This window comes from Scyliorhinus torazame, chromosome 5, assembly GCF_047496885.1.
Source record: "Scyliorhinus torazame isolate Kashiwa2021f chromosome 5, sScyTor2.1, whole genome shotgun sequence".
Lineage (NCBI taxonomy): Eukaryota > Metazoa > Chordata > Chondrichthyes > Carcharhiniformes > Scyliorhinidae > Scyliorhinus > Scyliorhinus torazame.
Genome location: NC_092711.1, coordinates 153,542,104 through 153,555,080, shown reverse-complemented (window position 1 = coordinate 153,555,080; position 12,977 = coordinate 153,542,104). Strand labels below are relative to the sequence as shown.

Sequence of the window (12,977 nt, the reverse complement as noted above, 5' to 3'; positions counted from 1 at the left end):
ATGAGCCTCTTCCTTTGACCTAATGGAATCTTTAATTTTTCTTGTTAGCCACGGTTGCGTCACTATTCCTGTTGGATTTTTGTTTCTTAAAGGAATCTATATTTTATGTAAATATGTGATAATTCCTTAAATGCGATTGCCTATGTATCATTACACATTTTATTGTAAGTTCCCAATCAACTTGCCTCTCATAGCTTGACCGTTTCCTTCTGAGACAGAACCATGTAACCACAATGTAACCACCATAGCCTATCTTCATCTAAACCTGCATGCTTTGGGGTTCCAAATAGAAACAGGAACTATCTGTCATCTACCTTCCAAACACCCTTTCACTCTGTGATCCTTGTGAAATTTGAAGCCAAATATTTGCCACAAGGCTCAAGAGCATCAGCCCACTGGAGGCAAAGTCGTGAGACCGGCCAGTCCAGCAGAACGAAACCCTCCGACCCTCCCCATTGACCAACTGACAGAATGAACACAATGCTGTTCTGGGTGTAATTGAGAATAGCAACAATAACAGCAGAATCCAACCCCTGTAATCACTTGTGACCTTGTTGGTGTCTCAGCAGGTACAAGGGAACACAGAATCCCTTCCCACATTGAGTGCAGGTGAATGCTCACTCCCCGGGGTGAACTGGCTGATGTCTCCGCAGGGTGGATAAATGTCTGAATCCCTTCCCACACTGAGAGCAGGTGAACGGCTTCTCCTCCGTGTGAACTCGCCGGTGGGACGTCAGGCTGGCTGATTGATTGAATCTCTTCCCACACTGAGAGCAGCTGAATGGCCTCCCCCAGTGTGAATGCGCCGATGAGCTTCCAGTGCAGATGGGGCTTTGAATCCCTTCCCACAGTCCCGGCATTTCCACTGTTTCTCCATGTTTTGGGTCTCCTTGTGTCTCTCCAGGTTAGACAATTGAAGCCTTACTCATACAGAGACCACGTGTACAGTCCCTCCCCACTGTGAAGCTCTGTAACTGGTTGAAGCTCTTTCCACAGTCAGTGCTCTGGAACACTCTCACTCGGGTGTGTGTGCCCAAAGAATCAAGTGACTCTGTCAGATCAAGATGTGATGTTTGGGATTTCTGACCGTAATTCCTCCTTTTCTAATATCCTGGAAAAACAATTTACAAAATACATCTCTGTCAGTACAGGAGAGAAACTCCGAACAGACAGTTCTAGTTTCTCTGGAACATTCTTATATCTCATTCCCCAAAAGCTGTAAATCTCCGTCCCACACACTCTCCCTCCACTCACTGTATCTAATATTCACCCTCCCAATTCTCCTGAAGGTGCTGATTCAGGCTGATTGACAGATCCCTGCTCACTGCTTCCTGTCCTGGACACAGAGATCAGAACAAATAGGAGCTGCAGTCGGCCATTTAGCCCATTTACCTTGCTCAACCCTTTATTTATCGAATGAGGAATAGTTGAGGACTCTGGGTCTGTACTCATTGGAGTTTGGAAGGATCAGGGGGGATCTTATTGAAACGTACAGGATACTGCGAGGCCTGGATAGAGTGGACATGGAGAGGATGTTTCCACTTGGAGGAAAAACTAGAACCAGAGGACACAATCTCAGACTAAAGGGACGATCCTTTAAAACAAATGTGGGGAGGAATTTCTTCAGCCAGAGGTGGTGAATCTGTGGAACTCTTTGCCGCATTTGAGTTTTCCTCATTTGGGAAGGCCCACGTGCCTCGGACACCAACGACATGGCCGGTTGGGACAAGCCCCGCCATCAAGGTAGCGAATTTAATTGGACATTATCAATCAAAGCCAAATCACTGAGTGTCTTTAAGACAGAGATAGATAGGTTCTTGATTAATAAGGGGATCAGGGGTTATGGGGAGAAGGCAGGAGAATGGGGATGAGAAAATATCAGCCATGATTGAATGGCAGAGCAGACTTGATGGGCCGAGTGGCCTAATTCGGCTCCTCTGTCTTATTAGTGTCACAAGTAGGCTGACATTAACGCTGCAATGAAGTTACTGTGAAAATTAGGGCTGAACCTATCCAACCTTGGCTCCCTTATACAATTGAAATCCACACCACCCCCTCCCATAATCAGCTGGTGAGAATCCAAATCCTCGATTTGACCATCTTGAAGGCAGTGCTGGATAGATTCTTGATAAGCAAGGGAGTGAAAGGTTATCGGGGGGTCGGTAGGAATGAGGAGTTGAGGTTACAATCAGATCAGCTGTGAACTTATTGAGGGGAGCCTGCTCCACAGTTTGGTACTGGGATGCAGAATGTATTTAACCCATCACCCGACTCATTCCACTTCCCTTTCTCTTTCCTCTTTTTCCGAGGTCATGTTTGGCTGATCCCACATGCTATTTACACTTATGAACCTTTTGGTGTTTGCTGCTACACAAAATCGGGCTGCCCTAAAATTCTGCGCCTTCAGTGAACGTCTGAGCGCCCGGGACAAAACTGAGTAGAACCGACCCCTGTAAAATTCGGCCGGTTAAGAAAGCTTCAACCACTGTATTACGTTTAAAAAAATTTTTTAAAATAAATTTAGAGTACCCCATTTTATTTTTCCAATTAAGGGGCAATTTAGCGTGGCCAATCCACCTAACCTGAACATCTTTGGGTTGTGGGGGTGAAACCAAAGCAGGCACAGAATGTGCAAACTCCACACGGACAGTGACCCAGGGCCGGGATTCGAATCCGGGTCCTCAGCGCCGTAGTCCCAGTGCTAACCACTTGGCCACGTTACGCCCCATCACTGTATTAAGTTGATCTTTTCTCTACATCTTGCGACAACGTAACATTATATTCTGCAGTCTCTCCTTCCTTCCCTATTTACGGTATGCATTGTTTATACTGCATGCAAGAAACAATACTTTTCACTGTATCTTAATACATGTGACAATAATAAATCCAATCCAATCAAAAAAACTACATTTACATCATCATCAAAACATATACACAAGGGCAGGCAAAGAATTATACAGTCAATAGAAAAGACGATCTAGCCTGTGTCTATTCTGCACTGGTTGCCTGCTCACTTAAGGGATTTGTTTCTTCGGACCCTTTGATGTCCTCTCCTGGTCTTCAGAAGATGTCTATCCCCTGGAAGGTGTTATAGTCTCTTTTGCAGACAGAAGATTAGGAGCAGCAAGGGGTTCTTCAGCAATCTCGGTTTCTGCGGATTGACCAGAAGTCGCAGTCACATGATCGGGTAGTATGGATGGCGGTTCATCCTGAGGTAGTTCTAGCTCACACGGTACTGGCACATTGATGGGTGTCACTAACAACTGATCTGTGTCGTCTCCACACTCGCTCATCTTCAGTTTGCACAGTGTAGGAGACAGGGCCAGTTTCAGACAACACAGTTACAGGGACCCTCTTCTCGCTGGTGGAGCAGCTGCAGACCAAAACCTGCTCTCCTTGTCCAAAAAAGCATCTTTTGGGATTCCTTTCTCTTCTTCAGGTTTGTGACTGCTGATTGTGTTCCACTATCTCAGATGTCTCCAGGGGAAATGTTGATCAGATGTCATTCTCAGCTTCCTCTTCAGTCGTAGTAAAGCTGGGGAACTGAGTGGTCGTGTGTGTTGCGAGACGTTGCCAAGAAACTGTTTAGTCGGCAATTTAATGAAACTTGGTCCTTGAAGGTTTTCAGTGCATCTTCATGGACTGGACAAACCTTTCGGCTGAACCATTTGTGGATGGGTGGTAAGGTGCTGATTTTAAGCGTTGGATACCACTCATCATTAGATAGTTCTCAAACTCCTGAGCTGTGAATTGTGGACCATTATCACTCACAATTTGTTCTAGTGTCCCAAATCTGGCGGGAAAATCACATCGAGATTTTCGATGGTTTGTTCCGCAGTTGATTTCATTAGGACCACCTCAGGCCATTTGGAGTGTGTATCTATGACAACCATCAACATGTGCCCCTCGTATGGCCCTGCAAAGTCAATGTGTAACACCATGGTTGAAGTCTCCCTGCTGCTAATGAAGGAAAACCTTTTGTGGCCCAAAATAGTTAAGGGCCTGTGGGCCGTTAGCAATGTGAAGTGACGACCACAGAGATATTGGTGAAATCTTCTCGCACTAAAATAAATAATACTCAGTGCCTCCTTCTCCAACTGGACGTAATCTGATTCAGCACTTGTTAAGGTATGTGACAGAAGCTATTGGTCTTTCTTCCCCTGAAGGTGGTATGTGTGACACCACCATCCCAACACCGTACGGCGAGACATCATTGGTAAGTTGTGGTGGTAACTTTGGGTTGAAATGGACCAACGCTCCTGAATACTTCAGTGTTTCTTTAACTGACTGATGTGCTTTTTCACACTCTGCTGTCCATTGCTATGCCTGTTTTATGCACAACAAATTAGGTCATGGTTTAAGCAGGGTTTTGAATCAAATTTCTCATATTGGTTAATTAACCTGAGGAATGATCTTAACTGTGTTACATTCATTGATCATGGATCCTCCATGATAGCCTCCACATTCTTAGCTGCCTTCTCTTAGAATGGTGAGCAAATGTGGAGATTCAGCCTCAACATTCATTTGCAGGTAAGCCTGCGATAGGTAAATTTTACTGAGTTTCTGTCCTCCTGCTAGGCCGATGAACAAAACCTCAATCAACAGTAGCAGGTATTGATCCGCACATAAAAAAACGGATTGATGGTTGTTTTAAAATCTCTGTAAATGCGTATAGTCCTGTCCTGCTTCATTACAGGCACAATAGAGGCTGCACAGCCACGAGCGGTGATGAGTTGACTAGTAGTTAATTAATACACTAATCTTCAATTAATACATTTGGTTAATATAAGATCCGATGGTTCAAAAAAACAATTTGTGGAAAATAATAGTTTTTTTTCTTACTAATCTTGAATGGATTCAGCAATGAGCCTTATTCTTGACACAGAATTTGACAGAATATGATGTCATGCAGTTTATTAAAATTAGGAAATATTCTCTTCGTTTAAATAATATCTGGTGTCTCTGCTGTTTCTCAGAACATTTAGGTATTATTTTTAAAAATACATACATCTATGTTAGCTTCCTTGACCTTGTTCTTTATGACAGCGAATACGTTATTTAAGTGATTGATTACCGAAGCCTACATACAGTTTGCTAAATTACAACGGTGATTACACTTCATTGGCTGTGAAACATTTTAGGACGTCATGTGCAAAATTTTAAGTTGTCCAGGAATTAGATATATTACACTCAATTCCTTCATCAAGATGATTAATAAAATTTCACTCTTCAATTTCTGTGATACCCATATAATTGTCACCATTTTGAAAACTCTTGTGAAAATCCAAACACTGTGTCCTGAATGATTTGCTTAAAAACACAGCGAGTTGTTGTGATTTGGAATGTGCGCCTGAAAACAACGCAAGAAGCAGTTTCAACTGTTGTCTTTCAAAAGGGAACTGGACAGATTCTTGAACGGACAGGAAAATTGCAGGGTGATGGTTTTAATTGGATAGCTCAGCCAAAGCATGAGCCGGTTGGGCGGAATGGCCTCCTGTGCACTCCTGAGCTTCGTGTGCATTTAAACCGAGTAGTAATGAGCTGGAACCCATTTCCTATGAGGCCGGGAGAAGCCTGGATGACAGGATGGTTATAAATGGAACTTGGATCAGTACTTTAGGGAAATATACCTGCAGAGATATAGGGATAGAACGTGGAAATAGAACTGACTGGTTTACTCTACGCAGAGCCAGCATGGCCTGGTTCCGAGTGGCTCCATTCTCTACCCTCATAAACCTACATACTAAAGAGAGAAATTTCATCACCTCCAGTCTCTCCAATTGAAAGCAGAAGCGCATCTGAATCCAACCATTGTCATCACTTGTGAACTCGTGGTGTGTCAGCAGGTGGCGTGAGTGAGTCAATCCCTTCCCACACTCCGTGCAGGTGAACAGGCTCTCCCCGGTGTGAACTCGCCGATGTCTCAGAATGCCGGACGACATTTTAAATCTCTTTGCGCAGTGAGAGCAGCTAAATGGTTTGTTCTCGGTGTGAATACGCTGGTGGACCCTCAGAACTGCAGCATTTTTGAAGCCCTTCCCACATTCCGAGCATTTAAAGGGTCTTTCATTAGTGTGAGTGACCTGGTGTACAAGCAGGCTGGATGACTGAGTGAATCACTGCTTACACATGGAGCAGGTGAATGGCCCCTCCCCAGTGTGAACTCGCTGGTGTCCGCAGGGCCGATACATCACTGAATCTCTTCCCACACTCAGAGCAGACGGATGGCCTCCCCAGTGTGTACCCGCTGATGTGTAACTAAGTTGGAAGAATTCCTAAATCTCTGCCCACAACTTGAGCAGGTGAATGGCCTCTCACCGGTGTGAACTCGCTTGTGTATCTGTAGATAAGTTGACCGATTGAATTCTTTTCCACACTCAATGCAGGTGAAGAGCCTCTCCCCAGTATGAACTCGTCAGTGTGTCTGTAAGTTGGATGAATGACTGATCCCTTCCCACATTGAGGACAGGTGAACGGCCTTTCCCCAGTGTGACTGCGGCAAAGAATTTCCAACTTAGATGGGGCTGTGAATCCCTTCCCACATAGAGAGCAGGTGAACGGCCTCTCTCCGGTGTGAATGCGACGATGCGTTTCCAGCACAGATGGAGATCTGAAACCCTTCCCAGCCACCACATTTGCACACTTTCTTCATGATGTGGATGCATTTGTGACTCTGCAGGTTGGACAATCAGTTCAAATGTCATCCACACACAGAACACGTGTACGGTCTTTCCCCGCTGTGAAGAATGTGATAAATTTCTTCTGCTTTTTAATTAGTTAAAGCTCTTTCCACAGTCAGTGAACTGGAACACTCACTCGAGTGTGTGTGTCTTGGTGCTTTTCCAGTCACACTGATGATTAAAATCTTTTGAAGCAGACAGAACAGAAAACATTTCTCCTTCCCGCCTTCAAAGGCTGATGATATGCCGGTCGCAAGGAAACGAGTGAATCTTATCAGATCGAGACATGACATTTGAGATTTCTGTCTGTAATTCTTCCTCTTCTAATATCCTGGAAAAACAATGTACAAAAGTTATCACTTTCAGTACAGGATCGAGATTCAGACAGATATATGTCTATATTACTGGACTAAAAACTATAGAATCTACTGCGCAGAAGGAGGCCATTTGGCCCATCGAGTCTGCACCGGTCCTTACATAGAGCACCCTACTCAAGCCCACGTCTCTACCCTGTCCCCGTAACTGTCACCCAGTAACCCCCACTTAATCTTTTTAGACACTAAGGGCAATTTAGCATGGCCAATCCACCTAACCGACACGGCAGCATGGTACCACAGTTGTCAGCACAATTGCTTCACCACTCCAGAGTCCCAGGTTCGATTCCTGGCTTGGGTCACTGTCTGTGCAGAGTTTGCATGTTCTCCCCGTGTCTGCGTGGGTTTCCTCCGGGTGCTCCGGTTTCCTCACGCAGTCCAAAGATGTGCAGGTTAGGTGGATTGGCCATGATAAATTGCCCTTAGTGTCCAAAAAGAGTTGATGCGATTACTGGGTTACGGGGATAGGGTGGAGGAGTGGGCTTAGGTAGGGTCCCCTTTCCAAGGGCTGATGCAGACTCGATGGGCTGAATGGCCTCCTTCTGGACTGTAAATTCTATGATTCTGCATCTTTGGACTGTGGGAGGAAACCGGAGCACCCAGAGGAAACCCACGCAGGAACGGGGAGACTGTATGGACTCCGCACAGACAGCAACCCAAGCTGGGAATCGAACCTGGTACCCTGGAGCTGTGAAGTAACTATGCTAACCACTATGCTACCAGACTGCCTCTAAAAAATGTGTTCTGCCTCTAAAAATGTGCAGTAAGAAGTCTGACAACACCAGGTTAAAGTCCAACAGGTTTGTTTCAATGTCACTAGCTTTCGGAGCGCTGCTCCTTCCTCAGGTGAATGAAGAGGTATGTTCCAGAAACATATATATATAGACAGATTCAAAGGTGCCAGACAATGCTTGGAATACGAGCATTAGCAGGTGATTAAATCTTTACAGATCCAGAGATGGGGTAACCCCAGGTTAAAGAGGTGTGAATTGTCTCAAGCCACGACAGTTGGTAGGATTTCGCAGGCCAGATGGTGGGGGATGAATGTAATGCGACATGAATCCCAGGTCCCAGACTTCTTACTGTGCTCATCCCAGTCCAACGCCAGCATCTCCACATCTAAAAATGTGGTTAACATACAGACTCGATTCCCTTTCGTCCCCTTCAATTGCTGCAAATCACCAATTGAAGGTCAGAATAAGAAAATGAATGGAAAGGAGAGAAAATAAAGTCTTTTACTCACAGATGTTGGAGACAGAAGGAGGTTTCAGTCTGTGTGAAGGTCAATCTTTGTTCAAACAAAACCGCGCTCTGATTGGCTGGAGGACCAGAGTCCTTCCGGTTCTCCAATATTTTCCATTGGTTGCCGGCAGCCTGAAAACAATGGGCAACGATGTCACGTGGCGCTGGAAGAACTTTTGACTTTGGAACGCGGACAATTTGGCCAATGGGATTAGCACTATCCTGCACATGCGCAGCTGCCCCTCATGCAGTCCCGGGCTGTCCGCCCGTGCGGCGGATAGAGCGGTTTACCCATCGTGCGGCATTGTGGGAGGCCCGTCCGCCATTGCTCACCCGGAGCCCAGTCTCCTGGGATTGGAATGAATAGCGTCACTCTGACACAACGTACATATGGGTGGTCACTGGATTTGATTGTGACGCCCCCCTTAGTAAAACAGTTTCTTAACTTCAGGTGTAAAGATTTAGATACCTAGATGACATATTGGGAAGGGCAATGGGTGAATGTGAAACTGAACCCGAGAGTCACCACCTTTAGGGGAGGAGAATTGGGGAAAAGTAAGATAACATAGTGGGATGAATTAGTGTCACAATCAATAGCGAGTGTGTGGGTGACAGAGATTTATTGGTTAAGAGGGAGAAGGTTTCTGCTCTTGTTGCTGCTGTTCAGGACCAAACCTTATTCATTTGAAAGGTTGGGGCTCGTTTTTGCTGATGTTAGAGACCACTGTAACTGGGCTGTAGTTTAATGCTCTGGATTTAAGTCCAATGAACCAGATTTGCGTTGAACTCCCTGTATCATGTTCTTGATGTGGGATAGTTGGAACTTTGATTTGCTGGGTTAACAGTGTATCTTTAAGAACTGCTGTTTGTGATCTCTCCTTATTCATTCAGGGACTCCCAGGTCGGACAATCCCGCTGCCAGCAGGGGCGGCGCATATACAACTGGTGCAGCGGGACAGAGAATCCCACCCATGGTTTTCCTTTTAAGGTTTCAGAGGCAAATGATCAAAATATTATCAAGAAAAAGGCAACTTATTCATCTCATCTACAAGTCCCTGAATCTCACTGGAATATAGGTGGACACCAGATTGTTACATTCCAGTTAACTACATCCAAGGTGAGTTATTCCAATTCCTTTCTGTCCAGGACAATCAAACATTCCCATCTGATCCCAGGTATTAACATATTCTGTTTGTTTATTCTTTATTATCGATGTCAGGCAGGGGTTGTTCACCTTGGAGCAAAGGAGGTTGTGGGGAGATTTGATAGAGGGGGACAAGGTTATGATAGAGTTAGGTAAGGTGGATAAAGAAAAGCTATTCCCATTAGCTGATGGGACAAGGATGAGGGGGACACAGATTTCAGGTTTTGGGTAAGTGTTTCAGGGGGATGTGAGGGAGAATATTTTTAAAAAATTTTTTTTAAAAATAATTTTTATTAAAGGTTTTCATAAAATATCCAGAACAAAATGAGAAAGAAAAAAGAACCCAACAGGGTTAAGTACAAAACACAATCTAAAAAAAGCAACCCCCCAAACCCCTCCCCCCCCCCGTACCTGAATAATAAATTAACATTAACACCCCGACTTAAGACAACAGGTGTATACAATCCCTCAGACCCTTCCAGTGTAAATAACATAAACAAAAATAAAGTAACCCCCCCCCCCCCCCACCCCCCGAGCTGCTGCTGCCATTGACCAATGTCTAGCGTTCTGCCAGAAAGTCTAAGAACGGTCGCCACCGCCTAAAGAACCCTTGTACCGACCCTCAAGGCGAATTTCAACCTCTCCAATTTAATGAACCCTGCCATATCGCTGATCCAGGATTCCACGCTTGGGGGCCTCGTATCTTTCCACTGAAGGAGAATCCTTCGGCGGGCTACCAGGGACGCAAAGGCCAGAATTCCGGCCTCTTTCGCCTCCTGCACTCCCGGCTCCTCTGCCACCCCAAATATTGCGAGCCCCCAGCCCGGTTTGACCTGGGTCCTACCACCCTCGACACCGTCCTCGCTACGCCCTTCTAAAATTCCTCCAGCGCTGGGCATGCCCAGAACATATGGGTGTGATTTGCTGGGCTCCCTGAGCCCCTAACACACCTGTCCTCACCCCCAAAGAACCTGCTCATCCTTGTCCCGGTCATGTGTACCCTGTGCAGCACCTTAAACTGTATGAGGCTGAGCCTCGCGCATGAAGAGGAAGAGTTCACCCTCCCTAGGGCATCTGCCCACGTCCCCTCTTCGATCTCCTCTCCCAACTCCTCCTCCCACTTACCTTTCAACTCCACCACCGAGGCCTCCTCCTCCTCCTGCATCACCTGGTAAGTTTCCAAGATCTTCCCCACTCCCACCCACTCCCCCCGAGAGCACCCTGTGTGAGGGAGAATATTTTTACACAGCGAGTGGTAATGACCTGGAACTCTCTGCCCAAGGGGGTGGAGGAATTGGAGATAATGACCAATTTCAAAATGAAATTGATGGGCACTGGAAGGAAATAAACTTGCAGGGGAACGGGGACATCGAGGGGGAATGGGACTGACTGGATTGTTCTACAGTCAGCATGGACACCAGTTACTGAATAGACCTTGTTGAAGGTAACTTTGTGACATTGAACCTGAATCTGTGCAGCTGTTGATCAAAACAAACAACTTTTTCATCAAATATTTCTGACTCTTGACCAATGGGAAAAGTGTTACCAGCTTCCCCACAACAAATTGAAGCAATCAGCTTGAAGCCTCTTCTAACGATGAACTAAAACTTGTATCAAACAGGGTGTCCGGGAATAGCTGGTAATCTGACCCCTTCCTGACCTTAATACCAGTTTTTTTTAATTCTTAAAGCTACAGTACAGTATTCGACACTTAAAGAGACATGCCACTGAAGACATTTCATCACCGAGCTTACGTACAGTACAATTTATTAATTACATAAACGTGTTAATGAGGTGATGTCTAACTGATCCTGATGGCTGACTCCAGCTATTCTCCATGGAATCACCGCTCTTTTTAGTTACTACAATGTACTGACATCACCAAACCTAAACACGTAGAGCTTCCATACTCATCGATCCCCAAACAGGCTGAATGTGCCCCGGTGCCCAAAGTGGGGAGTCACAGGAACAGGGTACAGAGGAGCCAAAGAGAACCCAGTTGGGTCCAGAACATTGTGAACATCCTTTTACTCTGGTTGTCTTTGATCCTCAAGCCATTTTCTGCTTTTTTTAAACCATGTTCGGTTTCATTAATAAACTTGTATCAGGAAAAATATTTGATTTTTCTGGACTTTTCATGATTAGATTGATGCACTTTAAGGAAAGTGGGTGAGAGGGGTTGACAGGCTCTTCAACAGAAAGTGAGTCCCTCGAAGATAATTGGCAAAGTAGCCTGAGGGGGAGATGAGATTTTATTTTATTTTTTGACACAGCGAGTTGTTCTGATCTGCCTGAAAGCAGATTCAATTGTATCTTTCCAAAGAGTAAATACTTGAAAAGGAAGAATTTGCAGGGCTGTGGGGAAAGGGCAGAGCAGTTGGATGAATCAGAGAATCCTTTTAAAGAGATAGCAGGGGCACGATGGGCTGAATGGTCTCCTCCTGCAGCCTGTGAATCTGAGCCTGCTGCTTTTGTGCAGGTTAAAAGGGACAGATTTCATTGCAGCCTCTTTCCTGTATATGTATTTAAAGGGACAAGTTTCTCTTCAGCTCTGAGTGACTGATATAACAATTGGTTGGAGACCCATTTCCCAGTCAGTCCTCCAGCACCTTCCTGTCTCTCTATTAGTGCGATGCCCATGGCAGTTTCCCAATTGGTGCGCAGGCCCCGTTATTCTCAGCTAAATCGGGCAGGAGATACAGAAGTCTGAGAACACGCACGGACAGACTCTAAAACAGCTTCTTTCCCGCTGTTGCCAGATTCCTAAATGACCCTCTGACTGACCTCATTAACACTATACCCTGTATGCTTCATCCGATGCCAGTGCTTATGTAGTTACATTGTATACCTTGTGTTGCCCTATTATGTTTTTTGTTTCTTCCCGTTTCTTCCCATGTACTTAATGATCTGTTGAGCTGCTCGCAGAAAAATACGTTTCATTGTACCTCAGTACACGTGACAATAAACAAATCCAATCCAATCCAATTCAGCCCACAGCTCCGTCTCCTGCCTGTCATTGACATGGGCAATAGACACAGAGAAGTGCCCGAGGCTCAAATGGGAAGTTAAAACTTGTGTCTCCAAATCAACACTTCAACATTTGTCATGCTATTTATACTGGGGGGTTTATTATTAGATTTAGGCACTGGAGGCAAAGGGTGGGGGATTTAAAAGGTAACTTTCCCTTTCTAACTTTGTATTGTTTATCGTGTGAGCCGTGACTCAGTAAGCAGCTCTCTCACCTGTCAGAAGGTTGTGGGATCAAATCCCAGTCAGGGACCTGTGGACAAAAACCAGTTCCAACATTCCTCGTCCCAGCACCGAGGGAGTGCTGCACTGTCAGAACAGCCTTCTTTCAAATAAGATGTTAAACTGAGGCCCCGTCTGCCCCTCTCAGGTGGGTGTAAAGGTTCCTACAGCCACTATTTTGAAGAAGAGCAGGGGAGTTATCGCTGGTGTCCCGGTCAATATTTATCCTCAATCAAAATCACTAAAAACAGATCATCTGCTCATTATCACATTGCTGTGTGTGGGATC

General features: G+C 45.4%; 1 protein-coding gene and 1 long non-coding RNA gene across 2 annotated transcripts in view; one reads left to right on the top strand and one right to left on the bottom strand.

Annotated features, from left to right (window-relative positions):
- The window catches only part of LOC140417984 (uncharacterized), a 74,914-nt gene continuing 61,937 nt past the window's right edge, over window positions 1-12,977 (bottom strand). The window contains exon 6 of the mRNA XM_072501415.1: window positions 1-899. Within this exon, the coding sequence (XP_072357516.1) occupies window positions 618-899 (282 nt within the window). The 3' untranslated portion in view covers window positions 1-617. The remainder of the gene's footprint in view (window positions 900-12,977) is intronic.
- LOC140422157 (uncharacterized) lies at window positions 8,799-11,544 on the top strand. Its single transcript, XR_011947290.1, has 3 exons — window positions 8,799-8,851; window positions 9,188-9,413; window positions 11,131-11,544. It is a non-coding gene; the product is annotated as an uncharacterized lncRNA (long non-coding RNA).